This window comes from Silene latifolia, chromosome 10, assembly GCF_048544455.1.
Source record: "Silene latifolia isolate original U9 population chromosome 10, ASM4854445v1, whole genome shotgun sequence".
Lineage (NCBI taxonomy): Eukaryota > Viridiplantae > Streptophyta > Magnoliopsida > Caryophyllales > Caryophyllaceae > Silene > Silene latifolia.
This window is the reverse complement of record NC_133535.1, coordinates 30,792,798-30,812,021: the sequence shown is the minus strand read 5'-3', so window position 1 is coordinate 30,812,021 and position 19,224 is coordinate 30,792,798. Positions and strand designations below refer to the sequence as shown.

The 19,224-nt window shown below is 37.8% G+C and overlaps 2 protein-coding genes across 2 annotated transcripts; one reads left to right on the top strand and one right to left on the bottom strand.

Annotated features, from left to right (window-relative positions):
- Window positions 1-2,985: 2,985 nt before the first annotated feature.
- Window positions 2,986-5,781, bottom strand: LOC141605439 (ribonucleoside-diphosphate reductase large subunit-like). Its single transcript, XM_074424203.1, has one exon. The coding sequence runs from the start codon at window positions 5,284-5,286 to the stop codon at window positions 3,268-3,270; it is 2,019 nt and encodes a 672-aa protein (XP_074280304.1). The 5' UTR covers window positions 5,287-5,781; the 3' UTR covers window positions 2,986-3,267.
- Window positions 5,782-5,935: 154 nt separating this feature from the next.
- LOC141608911 (uncharacterized) lies at window positions 5,936-7,791 on the top strand. The gene is made up of 2 exons (XM_074428236.1): window positions 5,936-7,189; window positions 7,480-7,791. The coding sequence occupies exons 1-2, from the start codon at window positions 6,286-6,288 to the stop codon at window positions 7,512-7,514; spliced, it is 939 nt and encodes a 312-aa protein (XP_074284337.1). The 5' UTR covers window positions 5,936-6,285; the 3' UTR covers window positions 7,515-7,791.
- Window positions 7,792-19,224: the final 11,433 nt, after the last annotated feature.

The following is a 19,224-nucleotide window of genomic DNA, read 5'->3' as shown; positions in this document are numbered from 1 at the left end:
GTTATACGGGCGAAGGGTCAGGACGAATGTAGGTTTTCTCATACCCATATTAATTAGAAAAATTACATGCCCTTAGTTGTTACAAATAAAAATTTTCAAAACCATAGATCAACTTGTGTAGATCTTAAAATAGTTCGTTCTATATAAATGTTATATTCTCGCTTATTCTATAGTTTTCAAATATTTCTGATATTTTATTTACCCATGTCTAGCTAACACCCATGGTTGACATGATTTAAAATTCAGTTTAAGTCTGAAACTTTATTTATATTCGCTGCATCTAAGACAAAAGAGATATAATTGGACAATTGTGATAGATTTTCCTTTTGATCAAAGTTGTTTTTTTTTTTTCTTATTGTAGAGTTAACAATTTTCTTATATGAAACGCTATTTATTTTGAACCAATTGCTTATTTATTCTATTTCTCATGATTATGATATATACGTACTTTGTGGTACAATGTCTCATTGCTAATATTTATTCTGAACCAATAGCTATTTATGTTATTAATCAAGTTTATAAAATTAAAAATGAAACATGAGATTAACTCCTAACAATAGGTTCAAAAGTAAGTAAACAAGGGCCAAAAAAATATCAAAAAGAAATTAATTTGGTATTATGAAGGTCAAGAGATCATGAAATTAAAAATATCATATTTATGCTTTGTTTCGAAAAAAATAAACTTAAATTTATCTGAACAAAATTTCATTTTTCTTTTTTGTTGTAAGTATTTTGTGGATAAATTATTTACCATAATAAGCGAAGATGTGAGAAATAAGCTACCTATTTTTTTAAGGTTTATTTCATAACAATAATCCATCCTATTGATGGTCTGCAATAATCACTCCATCCTATCAATAATCTCAATTAAATCCAACCTAAGCATCATACCTTTTAATAAAGAACCAACTGATATTTTTTTATGTTTATGTGTATCAAATAAACAAAGTACTTGATTCATTACTTGAAAATATTACACATAAACATCACATATACCAGCTAGGTTGTCAAAAAACTATCAAATATTTAAACATATACATCAAAAAATATCAGCTGGTTCGTTATTAGAAGGTATGATGCTTATGTTGGATTTAATTGGGATTATTGATAGGATGTAGTGATTATTGCAGACCACTAATAGGATGGATTATTGTTATGAAATAACCCTTTTTTTTTAATACTTCAATTTATAATATTAAATATGGAATACTTACTATGTCCTTTTATGTCATATTATCAAAAAAAGCTATCTTTCGGTTAGTTTAAAAAGGAGTTTTTATTTAATCGGTTAACTGATCGGTTCCGAATTTTCAGTTATCTTTTAAGCTCGTTTTTTAGGTTTCAGTTAATTTTTATAATGAAATATGAGATATAGTAGTATATGAATAAGGTGTATTGACATTAATATACCATATAATTAGTTACATAGTGTATTTTGAGTATGTAGTACCTACTATTTCGTAATGGTTAGATTAATTGGATATATGCTGGTGGTATATATGAAATTTTGTAGTAGATGAAATTAAGTAATACTACTAATGCGTGAGTCTAGAACCGACCATCAATTCATCATATGAATAACACTTGAGTTGTTTCATTGTTACACAAAAGCTTTGAGTTGTTCTCTAAAAACCTAGCCTCCATTATTATTCGGGGGCTTCCATCGATCATCCATCGATGGTAAGCCCCACAAAAGCTTTCTTAAACAACTAATATTATGCAGATCTATCTTATTTTCAATAATAGTCTCCCTTTTGGTGAGATCTGTTGTTCCGTCCCTTCTTTCGGGGTTTTTCCATTTTTTCGTGGGATTGTTATCAATATAATAAGTTTTAATCGACGGGGAGATTATCAGATTTGTTTCGTGGATGAATACATCAAGACGGCTACACTGTTTCCCTCCATCAAGAAGGATGCAAAGACATCGATTATTCATAGATTCAAGAAATTTATGATTTTGGAGCTACAGCGGCGCCATTACCAGTATTTAGATAGTTATTTTGAATGTATTTTTTACGTTAGCAATCTTGATTTTCCTTTGTCTTTTTGTTATCTTCATTGTAACCTACGCCTAGTTGATTATTAATGAGATGACAATTTCAAAAAAAGCTTTGAGTTGTTTAAACCCCCAAATTCTACTTCAGTTTTTCTCGGTTTTATTCCTCCATCTAATGATCTCCACATTCTTATAGAAAGTAAATTAGTTAAACAAAAATAGTAACATATATAGATTAGTGAAATGTTTTATGTATTGATAACGTGAATGTATATGAAGGCATTTATGTTTATGATTTCTATACACACACATCAATGATTATTTAGTGATTACGTTTTGATGAAATCGTAATTTATACTTCATGTAATTACATAAGATTACATTACATCATCTTAGCATAACACTTTAATAAATAAATTCATCTTTTATTCGCCAACTTCTTGAATTTTAATGCGAGAATACAAACTAAAAATGTATGAGACCATAAGTGGGGAAAGTAAATGTGAGAACTTGAACTATTATGAATTTCTATTATCTATTTGATAATTTTAATCTAGTTATATTAGGATAATTTTATCAAAATATATTTGATCTACTTATATTAGGATAATTTATAAAAATTTGTTTTAAATACTAAGAAATCTACTTTTATTAGGATAATTTTATTTATTTAGCTTTTTTCGAAATTTACTCTTGTTAGGATTTCTAAAAAAGTAGGACTCTCTAATATCGCTCGATTGGTTTTGATATGATCCTAATTTATAGGATATCTTGTATTATATAAACTTTGATGGACTAATGAGAAAGATAAGCTTGAACGATACAATTCGTAACATGGTATCAGAGCTCACACAAATTTTCTCTCAAACCCTAATCTTCATTTTTTTCCTTTCTTATCATGTCGACTGCCGGCGTCGACCAAACTTCTTCTACCGAATTCAAAATCGACCCCCTATCACTCAAAAAAAAACCATTTTATTATTTTACAACAAAGCAAATTGGAGTAACGAGGGCAGGATGATGAAGATTAAGTTGGACACGAGCAACATCGTCCACTTCAACCGCTTTACTAACAATCCCAAAAGCCAACAGGACGGACCAGGTGCACATACGCCACAAGAGCGTAGAAAAAAAGGGGAAGAACGAGCCGAACGACCTTGTCTTCAGCGGAGAAAAATCTCCTACACCGTGGTGATCGACCCCAACAATCCAAAGACCAACAACCCAAAGAACCAAGTAAACTGAAAAGAAGGACTAAAGAGCCATGTAGTTTATCTGGATTTGATATGATGATTAACGTATTGATTTTCCCAAATATAAAAATGTAGTTTTTGTAGCCTCTCTAAGTTCACGTAGTTGGGAAATATATTGATGATTTGGGTTTCACCTAAGAAACAGCCACGATCCAGAGCCATGTCAACCAATGTCTTGGGCTTTACCTCATCAGCGGTCCTGTATATAGCTTTAAGCTCTGATGGAATCTCAGGTATTTTCTCTACAGAACCCCCATGATCAATGATATTATTCTTCAAAGTAGATGACCAGAGACCCATCTCCGTTAAATCATGTAAAAGATGATGGTTGGCAATAAATTTCTGGCTCTGTACGTTGAGGAAGGAAAAATAAGGCTCAGTGGACACATTGCAGCCAAGAATCTGGGATGTTAAAGTTGTTAGCACGACTGACAAGACAACGGTATTTCTCACACCATTCTGTGCTATCATGCGCCTAAGGGAGTCCCAATCCCATCTGTCAGACGGAATCACTCCCCACATATCTGGTTCAAGAATGCCCTGGTAGATCTGACATTGACCGTCTCTTTCAGCCAATTCACAAGACGTTTTCAAAGAATGATAGTATATGGTCTCGAATATATCTTTGTTTAGCTGATGGGCCTCTGGAGAATCAAAAGGAATTCCAAGTAAAATGAAAGTATCTGCCAAGCCATGGACACCAATACCAATTGGACGATGTTTTGAGTTTGAACTCACAGCTTCATCAGGGTAGTTATTGCCATCAATTATTTTATCAAGGTTGTTGGTAACTACCGAAATAACCTCTGCCAATTCAACAAAGTCGAAATACCGATTCTTTGAACCACAACTTCCAATAAGTTTACAAGGCTGCAACTCTGACGGAACTCCCTTCTCCCTAACAAATTTTGGAAGAGAAATAGATGCCAGGTTCCCAGTAATAATCTCAGTTGGGCCGGTACATGCAACAATGTCAGTATAAGGCGCCTTAAATTTAATGTGGTTCTTGTTTTTCCTGTAGAAATTGTCCTTAAATAACATGCAAAAGGCTTCATTTGGGACTAGGTAAATAAGTATTTTATACCATAAATCTACTGCTGACACAACTTTGGTTTGCCTGCCCTCTCTCTCATATTGATTGTATAACCTCTCAAACTCTTCTCCCCAGCAATCAACAAGACCTGGAGCATCATCAGGACCAAATAAGGACCATTGGCTGTGACTTTTGACTCGTTCCATGAACATATCAGGTACCCAGAGAGCATAAAAACGATCCCCAGCAGAGTGCGTGCCATTATCCACCAAGTCTATCAAGTTGTAAATATCTGCATGCCACGGTTCAAGGTACACAGCAGGCACACCTTCAAAATGCTCATTTGAATTGAACAACTTCAGTACAGGGGGAAGGATGCCACTTGATGTCACAACTGAGGTTCCTGTGGAACTGTTTCCGTAACAACGGTCATGAAAAGATAACCCAATACCTCTGGTTGGCTTGATGGTGTCCAAATTTGCTTCACCATCGTAATCCTTGGCACAGACAATTAAGCAACTGTTAAATTGTGTAGCAGCATTGATTTGAAATACGGAAGCATGGGTAAAGTAGCCTTGGGACATTAGATGGTAAGTCTGAATAGCTGAGTCAATATCATGCTTGTGGATGCCAACAGCCTTCCTCATCAACATATGTTGGGGTCTTTCCACAAGTTTATCTCCGGCTCTCAAGAGACACGATTCTCTAAGGATTTGGAAACCAAAGTAGTCCCAGTAGTCAAAATCGCGCTCATGCATAATCTCATTGTCCAGTCGATCACCATTCTTAATGATGATGTCGCATACATCGTGGGGAATCAATGGAGGGTTGAGTTGAGACAAAAATTGAATTGTCTCTGAAATTGAACTAAGAGTGCTGTTGTGAAGATTAGCAATAGCAGCCTTAACAGCCAAGTTTGCGCGATCAGGGTGATCCAGTTCAATAGAATTTGTGGAGACACTATCATCAGAAACAACACAGTTGTCGAGATAATTCATATTCATCCTCCTTGATTTCTCTCTTCACTTTCGTCAACCAATTATAATTATAATTATAATTATAATTACTCCTTATTATTACTCCCTCCTCCACGATAATAAAGATTGCAAATTTATTGAAGAAAAAAAAAAGGTATGTACTCCCTCCACGATAATAAAGATACGATAATAAAGATTGCAAACTTATTGAAGAAGAGGTACTTTCACGTCTCACGATAACAAAGTGAAGTATGTATATTATTTTCCACTTGCAAATTTATATATATGCAAATTTATTGAAGAACGATAACAAAAGATTGCAAACTTAGAAGAAGAAGAAGAAGAGATAAAACTAAAAGATTGCAAATTTATTGAAGAAGAAGAGGTATGTATGTATGTATATATACTGATCCTTCTCGCCTTATGGCGTTAATAAGGAAACCGTGTCTTTCCAAAAATCTAATTGCTTACCGACTACGATCGTATTTTGAAAATATATCGATTATTATTAACTCGAAACCCAATTTTGTTGCGGAAATATGGTATATTTCCGTATCTTGGTGTATATTGTAATTATGGTATTATAGGGTCATGTACTTATTTGGTTAATATACGGTTTACTTACATCGTCGAGTCTGTAATTGTATATATACGTCATATTGTCTAATGAGAAGTTATCACAAAATATTCCAAAACATTGTTTGCCAAGGTTACGTTTTATCTTGGTAATCAGAGCAAGGTTAGGTTAGAATTGTTTTAACGCCGTCATCACTATGTCAGGGGATAAGTCTGGTGGCAAGTCCGGTGATCAATCCGGTGGTCAACTCATTGGTGAAAACAAGGGAGAACAAGTCAATACTGAGTCCGTATTTTCTTCTCACCAGCGATAAACCGGGAGATAAAATTATTCACGACGATTGGTCAGTCAAACTCCGTGGTGCCCTCCGTTCTAGGAAGAAGACGGGTTTTGTGGACGGCACGATTAAGAAGCCGGCAGAGGGGTCAGAAGATTTGGAGGATTGGGATATGGTCAATGCTATGGTGGTTGCGTGGATTTTCAATGTTATTGAACCATTGCTGGGGTCCCAAATCACATATGTGGAAGAAGCGCAAATTCTATGGGACGATATTGAGCAGAGATTCAGTGTCGGCAACGGGCCGAAAACTCATCGGGTTAAAAGCTCAATTTTGGCTTGCAAACAAGGAGACAAAGAGTCCGTGTCTGATTATTACGGTCGGTTGAAGCGTTTATGGGACGATCTTGATAAATACGATCATAACCCAACCTGTGATTGTGGTGCGTGTAAGTGTAATATTAACAAAAAATTAGATAAAAAACGTGATGAAGGAAAGGTGCATGATTTTTTGATGGGACTTGACTCAAAATTTGCTACGGTTCGCTCGAACTTGTTGTTGCAAGAACCTTTGCCCACTCTCAACAGGGCTTATGCGACGATAATCCAAGAAGAAGGGATACGAAGTGATAGAAGTGTGAGCTTGTCTAGTGCCCGTAGCGAAGGACGAGCAGATCCTATTGGGTTCTCAGCAAGAGCAGGTCAAGGTCAATTAGGTTCCAGCAATAACAACGCTTCTCATACTGAAATAGAGGCGCGCTTTTCAAGGGACAAAGACAGTGATACACGGCCTAGGTGCACGGAGTGCAATCGTTGGGGTCATACACGAGACAAATGCTATGATGTCATAGGACATCCTAAAAAAGGAGGAGATCGTGGTGGCTATTCAAACGGAGGAAGAGGTGGTGGTTGTCGAGGTCGAGGAGGAAGCAGAGGTGGAGCACATATGAGTCGCTCAAACGAAGAAGTCACGGAGACAAAGGAGGAATATGTAAGTGTCCCGAAAGAGCAGTGGGATGCATACGTAAACAATGCCAAAGGATCTTCTACCTCGGGTACTAACAATCGTATGTCTGGTAAGATGAATAAAACTTTTTGGCTATTAGATTCAGGTGCTACGCACCATATGACGGGTAATTATCAATCGTTGAGCGATGTTCAAAATATTGAACCATGTATGGTAACTCTCCCAAACGGAAAAATGTCCAAGGCAAACAAAAAGGGCACGGTTGATTTAGGAGGCAGCCTTGTTCTAAATAATGTGCTTTTTGTTCCCGATTTTAGTTGTAATCTTGCCTCCGTGTATCAGTTAAGCATTAACTTAAATTGCACTGTTCAGTTTACTAATTCATCATGTGTTATACAGGACCGCGTGTCGAGGACGACGATTGGTACGGGTGAACAACACGGTAAGCTATATCTTCTCGAGGGAACGACAAGTAAAGTTCATGCTACGCGTAAAGCAGATGACGAGTCTGAGGTGTGGCATCGTCGGTTGGGTCATCCTTCAAGAAGAATAATATAGTATTTGCCTTTTGTTAGTAATAAGAGTAATACTTCTGAGCTTTGCGATGTTTGTTTTCGTGCTAAGCAGACAAGAGAAAAATTCGTTATTAGTGATAATAAAGCAATTAAATTTTTTGAATTGATTCATTGCGATTATGGGGCGATTATCGTATGCCATCCTCTTGTGGTAGTCGTTATTTTTTTACTGTGGTTGATGATTACTCACGGGCAGTCTGGGTATATCTAATTAAAACAAAGGATGAAGTGTCTCAAATTTTACGGATAACGGGACTGAATTCACTTGTTTAAAAACATATTTTGCTGAGAAGGGAATTATTCATCAGACCACTTGTGTAGGTACTTCTCAAAAAAACGGTAGAGTCGAGAGAAAACACCGTCACATATTAAATGTCGCTCGAGCTCTTCGTTTTCAGTCCGGTTTGTCTGTTAATTTTTGGGGTGAATGTGCTCTAGCTGCGGGTTATCTTATTAATAGAACACCCTCTGTTTTGCTTCATGGTAAGACACCATTTGAAATGTTGTTTGGGAAACCGCCTGTTTACGACAATATTCGGGTCTTTGGGTGTCTATGTTTTGTTAAACATCCTCGTCGTGATGGTAATAAGTTTGCGTCTCGAAGTAGGCGTTGTGTTTTTGTGGGTTATCCGTATAGCAAGAAAGGCTGGGAAGTGTATGATGTCGAGACACATGAATTTTTTGTCTCGCGGGATGTTGTTTTTGACGAGTCTGTTTTCCCATTTCAAAGTGCGCATGTCGATAGTAGTCCAGACCATAGTACTAGTAGTTTTGTGCCTAGTTATGAGGACGTGGTTATTAGTGATGGTGAAATTTTGTTGGGAAACAAGGATGTTGGTAAGGTAGCTATTGGAGACACCCCTAATGTTCAGGACATTAGTGACGGGCCAGGAACTCCAGGTGACTGCACTGGAGCGGGTCAGGGTAATGGGTCAGGCGGTGTTGCTGAGTCAGGCGTCCAGCACACTGACGGACGAGATGAAGCTGATTATGGGAGAGGAAAGCGACCCCATATTCCATGGTCTCGCTATGATAAAAACGAGTATGTCACTGCCTCCGCAAAGGTCGTTTCTTCCCACGATAAGTATTGCCTTCCGTCTAATTCATCCGTTCCGTCATCGTCAGGTACGCCATATTCTGTAGCACATTATGTGAATTATGAGTAGTTTTCTTTGCAACATCGTTGTTTTATGTCTACTCTTGATAGTAATGTCGAACCAAGTTCCTTTCGTGAAGCTGTGCAAAACGTTAAATGGCGTGAAGCTATGAATGCGGAAATTGATGCTCTTGTTCGTAATAATAAGTGGGATGTTGTTGATTTGCCGACTGGAAAAAAGGTAATTGGGAACAAATGGGTCTATAAAGTCAAGTTACGAGCTAATGGTACAGTGGAACGTTATAAAGCTCGACTCGTGGTACTCGGCAACAGACAAGAAACTGGCATCGATTACTATGAGACTTTCGCTCCCACCGCTAGATGGGGACGGTTCGTGTTTTTCTAAAATTGCAAACCTGCTTATCGATGATATGAAGGCATACCGTGGTTTCCTAAGTTTTGCATCTTCATATGTGAATTGATTGGTGGAAGGAAGAGTGTATCCAGGATCGCCGGCTAGAGAACAAAGAGGTTCCATTCCAAAACCAATTGGCAATGGGTGGACTAACTCCTTGCCCTCTCCTCTTTTTTAAATGTAATGTGGGATACTCACATGTACCTTTATGATGGGTGAGCTGTATCTTGACACTCCCCCACCCTCACATGTGAGGTCCCTGTACCGGCAGATTGAATCTTTTTTAAGACTTTTGTCCAACTGTAATTTTTCTGACCCAGTTTTTTTCTTTTTTCTATTTTTCATGCCCAGGTCTTTGTTTTTAGTTTTTTCGACCATGTGATCTGATACCATGATAAGATCCGTTATCGGGCCTGGGCCGAACCCGTATGGAGGAGAGAGAGTCCGGCTTATAAGTCTAAGGAGGTTCCATCCCAAAACCAATTGGCAATGGGTGGACTAACTCCTTGCTCTTTCCTCTTTTTCCAATGTGGGATACTCACATATGCTTTTATCGTGGGTGAGCTGTATCTTGACAAGTTCGTGTCAATTTCAGGGCTATGGTTAAGATTAACCCTAGAAAAGCCTAGGACTCACTTGAATGGTCTTTTATTGATGGTATGCTTAGGGCCTTGAAATTTCCTGACAAAATGAGAGTATGGATAATGGCATGTGTTACCTCTCCTACCTACTCTTTATCTTTGAATGAGGGTGTTTTTGGTTAGTTCAAAGGCAGAAGAGGGTTAAGGCAAGGTGTCTTTGCTTTTCACTTTGTGTATGGAGTATTTGACTCGTATCATCAATGTAGTCACACTTAAGCCAGGATTTAATTACCATCATTTATGTAGAAGGTTGAAGCTGAGTCACCTTGGCTTTACAGATGACTTGTTGTTGAAGCTTTTGGACTTAAAGTTAATCAGGATAAGTCTGACTTTTTTATGAATGGAATAAGTGCATAGGATAAAGATAAATGCTTAAGGGTGTCTGGTTTTGGCATGGGCACTTTCCCATTCAGGTATTTGGGTATTCCTATTTCATTCAAAGATTATTTGTTGCCGAGTGTAATAAGATTGTTGAGAAGATGGTACTAAGAATTCGAGGATGTGGGCTAGAAGACTTAGTTACGCTGGTAGAGTGGTGCTCATTAAGGCCGTGTTGTCTCAGCTTTACATTTACTAGTGTAGAATCTTTATCATTCATAGTATTATAATCAAGAAAATTGAAGAGATTTGCAAAAATTACTTGTGGTCAGGATCTGAGCATTTTAAAAAAAACCCTTTGTTAGATGGGAGCAGTGTTGTATAAGCAATGAGAAAGGCGGTTCATCTTTTATTAACTCTGCTAACTTAAACAAAGCTATAATTGCCAAGTATACCTGGTGGCTAACTAAAAAAGAAGACCACCTATGGATTAAGTGGGTAAATGAAAATTAGATTAAGAATAGCAATTGTGGACTTATTCTCCATCTCCTAGTTCTACCTGGACATAACGCCGAATTTGCAAGATTAAGGAATTGTTTACATGTGGCTACTCAAACAATAAGTGGCTGGGAGGAGAGTACACTGTTCAGAAAGGCTATGATTTGCTCCAACGTGTATGCAACAAGGTGAATTGGGCTCCTGTTGTTTGGAACATAATCAGTGTGCCTAAGTATAATTTTATTCTCTTGCTGGTCAAGATACAAAGATAGGTTAGCTAAGTTTAGAAATAGTACTAATGCTGCTTGTTTCCTATGCCTAAACTCGGATGAATCTTGTTCCCATCTCTTATTTGCCTGTTCTTTTAGCTCTCAATGCTTGCAGCTGGTGCAGCATTGGTTGGGTATTGATTTCAAAGGGCAAGAGCAATAGACTGGTGTATGACTTGGAGATATAAATTTATTGTTAGGACCTATTTGTTGATGATGACATGCCCAATTTAATCGTGTTTCTAAGTGTACCGTTTCAGGAATAATTCAACCTCCTTAAGCAAAAATTAATCAATGTCAAAGTCAAAGTCAAGATTGGTTGATAATTTGCTACCCAAGATTTAGAGTCGTTTGTGACAACTAATGTCAAGGTGAAAGAGTAGAATACTTGCAATGGTAACAGTTATGCCTACCGTTACTCTCGCTGGTAACAGCATGCCTGACTGTCACTTTTGGTATGTTACACTTGAAGCAAGTCTTTCAATTTCGAGATTTGTTTTTTTTATTGAAAATTGTTTTTCATGCATCGGCTTTAAAAGAAGTTTTAAACTTGAAATATTGAAGGGTGGTCTTTGAAAAGAATATGCCATTTGAATATCCTAAAAGGTTTTCTCCAAAATAGTTAAAAGACTTTCCTTTGCTTTATGAAAGAAAAACTTGTTTCTTTCCAAAATGGTCTTTTAAGGGTTGTCCTCTTTTGCTTGGTTCACATGTTATATCTCTGAAAACAAATCTTCTTTAGGTGCCTTACGAACCTTCTTTTCTTATTTCACCTTTTAAAGGATTACCCATTTGTGTGCAAACTTTGGATGGTCAAAGCTCTTGTCATATGCTAAAAAGTTTGACCTCTAAAACCCTAATTTTCAAAGCACTTGCATCCTCTATAAAAGGAGAACACTTCTTCATTTAAGAGGCGAGACTTTTCCCTGAGAAATAAAGTGTTTTACAAAATCACTTTTAAGAACTCAAAGCTTTTCTCTTTGCAAAGATCTTCGAAGTTTTCAAGAGTCACAGACATTACCATTGTTGCTTCATTGTGTTGTTCTCTATCATCTAGAATCGTTTGAATCAATAAGTTGTTCTTATCAATTCTTTCAAAGAATCAGTTTGAGGAAACTTGGTCTTATAAACAATCTAATTAGAGTGTCGAGTTTCTAGGCAGAGTAGTCATAGAACTCGTGTCGCAATCGGAGTAGGTGTTGGTCCTTTTATTGTAAGTGTCTTAAGTAGTCGAAGTAGATCACTTCACCTATTAATAAAAGAAGATTGGACGCAGGTCCTTACAGTATTGGCCGAACCAATTCAAAACCGTTGTGTTGATCTCTCTTCGCTTTTAATTCTGCTGCAATTTATTTACTCGTTCTTCATTTACGGTTTTGCTAGAAACAGTCCTGAATACTGTTATTTCTGGTCCGTAGCTCTTACTTCACTATCTAAGACAATCAAGTAACAGACAGAACAACTGTCCCTTCCAAATGATAAGGTTATTTTCAGTCGTTTGGCCTTAATCAAAATAAATCCTAACTTAGTACTAACAAAATAGCTAGTGGTAAGTTAGGTATCGAATCCACAGGGAGGCTGTAATAATCTATTTGCTAATGTCTAAGTTCATCTTAAGGTAACAATTTTATGGGGTATTGATTGGTTTGCTAAAAACTAATTGCGATATAAATAAAGACAAATTCAAGTATATTAAAAGAGTCTATGGATCGAGTTCGCTAGGTAATCATCCAAGGGTTAGATTTAATTCATTGATTGAAAAATTTATATTGTTGAAAGTCACATGAACGGTTGATTCTAATGTGTCTTTTTAGATCTAAGCTTAACATGCGATCGCTATTAATAGGTCAATCTAATTAAATTATCGTGGACTCTACTAGTCTCAACTCTATCGGTGATAATCCTAGTTTTCAAGACTAATTAACCAATTCTGATCAGTAATTAATTAACTAGATGTAAGACAACAATTGAACAACAATCAAAAGCAATTTAATAATCAATTCATTAATTAACCATTTTCTAACAACCTAGATCCCCTTTCACCCTAGATTATGAAATTAGCTACTCATACTAATAATAATAATAACAATAACGATATAATAAAGTATAATTAAAAACATAATAAGATGAATACTAATAAAGCAATTGTATAAATTAGAACTTAAATTAATAACAACTAAAGAAAGATTAACAAAGTACCTTAATTAAAGAGCAATAGATCCGAAGCAAAATTAATGTAAACTAATCTAAGAGTATTCTAAGTAGAGGCCACTCGATCGAGTAAGTTTCCTACTCAATCGAGTAACGGGGTTACATCGGGGAATTATAAATCATAAATCGTGAAACCCCAAATCATTGCTCTACCTTTCATCCTAAACCTAAATGTCGTCATTTCACTCCTCCTTCACCATGGTTCATCTCCTTGAGGCCTTTGTGAGTGATTACACCTTAGGGATGGGATGCTTGAGTCGGGTTGTAATACTACGGTTTTCCTAAGACAGTACTCGGCCGAGTATGGCCTACTCGGTCGAGTAAGGGGTGTCGTGTAACCTGGTTTGGCTACTGCCCAGGAACACTCGGCCGAGTATACGGAATACTCGACCGAGTAGAGGGTACTCGGCCGAGTATAGTCTATACTCGACCGAGTATCCGGTCTGACGGGTGTTATTTTTCCGCGGTTTGATTTAGAAAGGATTAGAGTTATATTAAGACGTGTTTCACAAGTCCAAGTCATTTTACAAAACCTAAATTACAGAACTTAACTCTAATCCTCTTCAAATCTCTCTCTCTTAACTGCTGGATCTTTCGTGAGTTTAGTTCATCTTTCCTTGCGTCGATTGTGTCGGTAAGCCTCTGATTTCATAAGTTTCATTAATTTGTCTTTTAGGGTTTTGCCCTAATTTGTGATTTGGGGGAAAATGGTTTTGGCATGTGGTAACTGGAATTATGTGATTATTGTGTGTAGGTGACGATGCCATGGGGAATTGCTATTGAATGCTTGTGTATGCTTGGATTGCGAAAAGGTAGGGTTTCCCTACTCAGTTGTGTTTAATTAATTTGAGATGTTGTGATTGTACTGTGTATGATTGTTGTCTGCTAATCATCGGAGTGGTGGTGTGGTGGTGGTGTGGTGGTTGTGGTGATGTTGTGATGGTTGTGGTTGAGTCACTTGCGGGAGTGGCTTCACGCCCTAGTTCGCCCTCCGTGGAACCCGTCACCAGAGGGGATGTGCACATTAAGGGACAAGGTTATCGCTCGTTGATGAGCGGGATTTTGGGGGGGATTGGCTGCGATCCCCCACTGGCGGCGTGGGCTACCTGTTGGGATGGGTAGTCTGGCAGGGCTACACACTTCGGTGTGTAGTCGGTTACTGTGTGAGATCGGGAGACTGGGATGGAGGATGATCGGCTAGTTGCGTTGTGCACATGTCTTATTTTAATTATGTAGTAACTGACCCCGTGTTGTTGTTTTGTAAAACCTGTGGTGATCCATTCGGGGATGGTGAGCAGATTATGACAGGTAATGTAGATGTTTAGCTATGGGACAGTCATGGGAAGTCATCACTTCGAGTCTAGCTTCCGCTGTTACAAGTTTAGCTGTCTTTGATAGCTGTTGTATTGAGATCTTATACTTTCCTTTTGAGTTGGTTTGAGATAATGTAATCGTTAAACTCTTTATACTTTAATAAAGTTGTTTTGGATTGTTGCTTTTGATATACTAACCTCGGCAACCGAGATGGTAACAACCTTTCATGCTAGGGTAGTCCTTGGTAAGGTACCTTGGTATGAGGGGGTGTTACACGGTAGCGGTCTTGACATCGGATTGCTTTGTATAGGTATGATGTCATCATCATCATCGTCTCCCTTGATTTCAGTTATGGTTATGGTAGTAGTAATAGATGGTTATGATGGTTGTTATAGGTGGCTTTGATGGTTGATTGTTGTCTTGTGGTCGGACGCGGAATCGCTGCGGTTTGCTAAAGGTAGGTTTTCCTACTCAGTATTGTTGATTGTCTAGAGGGTCTATTGTTGTTTTACAGTTGGTTTAGTGTCTTGGTTGGATGGTTGGTTGTGGTCGATTGATTAATATTGTGTTGGAATATGAATTGTTGATTGTTGATTGTACAACTGGTAAGGTACCTTGGTATGAGGGGATGTTACAAAGTGGTATCAGAGCCGACGATTATGGCACCTAAAACTAATGAACCCAATGTACACAGGGAGTCTAAATAAAATGAACCCAGGGAGAGTTGTCTGGAGCTACCGCAAAGACTTGGGAGATGTCCTGAAGTCGCATTGAGGCCCTTATGATCTGTAACCGGTCACATGGGGGGAGTCTTGGAAACTGTTGTATGTCGAGTCATGTGTGTGTAGTACTTGTGGCATGAGTGTTGTGCATGGATGAATGAAATGACGATGGAAGTTGAACGTGATGGTTGTTGAAAGATATATCGAAAATTCGTTGATGTTAAACTTTGAGCATGAAATATGATTGGCATGTTAAGTGTTTACTATGTGGCTTTCAAAAGGGTAGTGGGACATCTGTATATGATCATGATGATGTCGATGTTTGATTTGTTGGTAGTAGCATGTGATTAAGGTTATGCGTCTATATACCTGAATGTCGTGTTTAATTTTCATGTGCGTATGATAAGGGTTAAATTATGTACTGGTTTTTTTTTTTTTTTTTTTTGAAGTATTGCGTTGTTATTGTTGCTCATGCATGTTCAAGTTGTTTTGTTTAGAAAATTTGATTTGTATGAAAACCGATTTTGGAAGGGTTGTCTTAAAACTGTCTTAAGTCGAGTTTTAGAAATGATATGGATATTATTCCAATTGGAGGTGATAGCTTGTCTTCTTACGATCCTAACGATAGGTCCCACGCCCAAAACGACCAAGTAACGAGTGAGATATAACTGTTTTACGAAAAATGGACGGTGCTGAGAACTGTGCCGATACTCGACCGAGTAGACCCTACTCGGCCGAGTATCTTTCATACTCGACCGATTATTCCATATTCGGCCGAGTAATCTGTCTGTGATAAGTCTGTTCAGCTTCTGGAGTCGTGAACTCGGCCGAGTAGTCTCATTACTCGACCGAGTATCCTGTACTCGATCGAGTACGCCATGTACTCGATCGAGTACCTCAGTGGCGGTCATTATGAGTCGGTGGCTATGTTCTTACATTTGTTTTGAATCGGTGGCTGTGTTCTTACATTTGTTTTGAGTCGGTGGCTGTGTTCTTACATTTGTTATGAGCCGGTGGCTATGTTCTTACACTTGTTTTGAGTCGTGGGGTATGTGCACACGTATATTTTGAGTCTTAACACATTCTTTTATATATGTGACGGTCTTGATACGTAAGTTACCGGATGTTATGATATGGAGAATGCCGGCTTATGAGGGATATGTGTTGGATAAGGAAGACATGTGTTAATGTGGTTGTGAGGGATAGTGGAAAAAGGAAAGGAAGAATGATGAGCTAATTGAGGTAAAGAGCATGTTTTGCGAGATATATATGGTGAGTGATATAGTCGTGTGTTGAGTAATATAAAAGTAAGTATATATGGGCAAAAGTGATGTAAGGGTGAAGAAACGTGAGAATGAAAGATTGAGATGTGGGATGCGAATAGTGGCAAATTGGAATGTGTAAGGATTTATGGAGAGAGACGGTTAGGATTGTGTTGCTTAAGGACATATGTTATGGAAGGTTGCTTTAGAGGGATGGAGAAGAGGGGTATTTAGTGAACTTAGAGGGAGTTATGTCGCGACGTGGATTTGTAGATAGTGACTGAGTTTGGGATTTTGGATTATCAAGAGGTGAGTCTAATGTAAAATTCTTTGGGCAATTAACGGTATGAGGTGAATTGTTGGTTTTTTTTTTTTGGATACGAAAGGGAGATACAACTAATTAAAGGGTAACAGTTACTTTCGGGAACTTGATGGTGACAAGTGTGAGTGAGTAGTATGACGAGAGAGGATGAGTGATAAAGAAGAATGAGAGGATATTTATATGAATTAATGGAATTTGAGTTGTGGAGCAAAAAGAAGGTAATCGGATTACTAAAGAGTTATGTAGAAGAAGGTGGGAGATGATTTAATAATTGGTATTATTGGATGGAAGTAAGTTGGGAGAACGTTGATCAAAGTTATGGGACATGAAAATAAGGAATCATGGAAAGGCACGATAGCATTATGAGAGGATGTGAGTTAATAGTTATATAGGAATTCAGGACGACATGTTAGCCGTCAGTTTTGAGGTATTAAGGGAGTACGGAGTTGGCAGAGTGTTTATACAATATGAGATTTTGGTGGAGGGTTACGTTACGACACGATAAAGGATAGAATTGGAAATAATGATGAGGTAGATTTTGTTGATGGATTTTATGTTCGTGATTTGGGATGGTAACTAAAGAGAGGAAACAGATTGTTATATTAAGAAGTGATAGTAACAGAGTAGTCGCATGAAGGATGTTGGTATCATAGTATTGTCACTGGTGGTTGAGGATGATGTTACATTAGAGAAGTTAGTTGTTCTAATGGGGTTGATTTTGTGGAGACTGATTAGTACGTATGATTGTGAGGGAGTATAAGATGTGCATTTAGGAGGTGTCTTCTAGTAGTTGGGTACTGACAATATGGTTACGTTCGTCAAGTGTTGATAATTATGCGAGTGAGAGGATATGTTGTGAAGGACATATGAGTTAAGCACGGGCGAGAGATAACCTCTATCAGGGGAAACATATGTAATCAGGATTGGCTAGTTACATTTGATTATGGGTCCTTGATATGTGTAAATGTTTGTATGAGGTTCTGACCTCACGAGTCATGGTATGGATAATATTCATAAGGTTGGTGTCTGTGGTTTCGTTTATTATGTTGCGTCGTGATCTAATAGAGCAGTTTTAAGAAAGTTATGTGGTCAAGGAAGTTGTGTTGGGTCAGTGTTATGAGATTGTAAAAGTTGCAATGACTATCGATGTGGTTGTTGTGCACTGTGCACGGTAATTCGTGATGTGATACAAGTATTTTTTTCGTGTTGCCATAGATTGTTGTTTGTTTACTTCTATTTCCTGTCAGTGTCGGTGGGGGAATATAGACCGTTGTTTTTTTTTCCGATGTTTCTTACCAGTGTCGGCATGGGAGTGAGAAAAGAGTATGATATAAAAGAGAGTTGGGTATGGTTCTGTTGTTGTCATGGTATAGTAATATTTTGTTAATGGGACACAGTTGTGAGAGGTTGTTGGAGTACTTTTGATCTTATTGTAGATGACGCATTGGTGGACATAGTTGTGGCAAGAGAATTGTGGAGCATGTGTGGTATTGAACTGGAACTACATGTGGTTTAGCACCTTTTCGTGGGACAGTGAGTACGGAGTTTTGGGACTTAGTATCATGTCAAGTCAAGGGTGAGTTTTAGGGTAACAAAAGAGGTTAACTTGAGAAGCTAATGTGAGTGTGTGTAATAATCATGGATCGTGAGTTAAGATCGTGGAGATGAGTGTATATGTATATAGAAGTATGTCGTTTTGCGGTAATGTGGAAGAGATGGAGTAATGGTGATACTGAGGATTTTATGTTATATGTTATGTGAGTACAGAATAATTGGAGCCACGGGAACTGTTAGATAAATAGAGCCCTGGTTATAGGAATGGTTGTAGGTCTTGAGGTTATAGTGGGTTATCGTTGACATGCGATGGTAATGAGGTTTATGGGATATATAGCAAAGAACCTAGTATTAGTGAGTTACGAGGACGTAACATTTATCTTAAGAGGAGTAGAAGGGGAAACGAGAGTTTGATTGTTGTACATGTTATAGTACAATTGGAAGTTTGAGTGTTGGTGTAGAGTAAAAGATGGATTCGTGTTGTGGTTGATTTTATTACAAGTAATGACAGTGCTTGTAATAGTATGATGGTTGTGAGTGTGAGTAAACTTCAAGGACGAAGTTCGTTTTAAGGGTGGTAGAATGCAACATTCCGTCTTGGTGGTTGATCTTGTCCGGTGGATTATCTTGGTAATTGAGGCTGCTAGTGAGCGTTATGGAAGTAAGACAGAGTTGGCAACACTTATGTTGTGGGTATCCGATAGTATTATGGAGTTTATATTGGGAGACTATTCTATAGTTGACACGATATCGTGAGCCATGTTGTGGAAGGAAGCGTGGTTGGTGGAGTTAGTGTTAGATGTCCATGTTTTATAGGTTGGGTTGGAACTTCGGGGACGAAGTTCTTTTTAAGGGAGGAAGATTATAATATTACAGTTTTCCTAAGCCGGTACTAGGCCGAGTATGGCCTACTCGGTCGATTAAGGGGTGTCGTGTAACCTGGTTTG

Coding starts and splice junctions, on each gene's coding strand:
- LOC141605439 (XM_074424203.1), bottom strand. CDS start 5,286: ATGAATATGAATTATCTCGACAACTGTGTTGTTTCTGATGATAGTGTC.
- LOC141608911 (XM_074428236.1), top strand. CDS start 6,286: ATGGTCAATGCTATGGTGGTTGCGTGGATTTTCAATGTTATTGAACCA. Junction 7,190..7,479: donor TACTAACAATCGTATGTCTG/GTAAGATGAATA, acceptor TGTGTTATACAG/GACCGCGTGTCGAGGACGAC.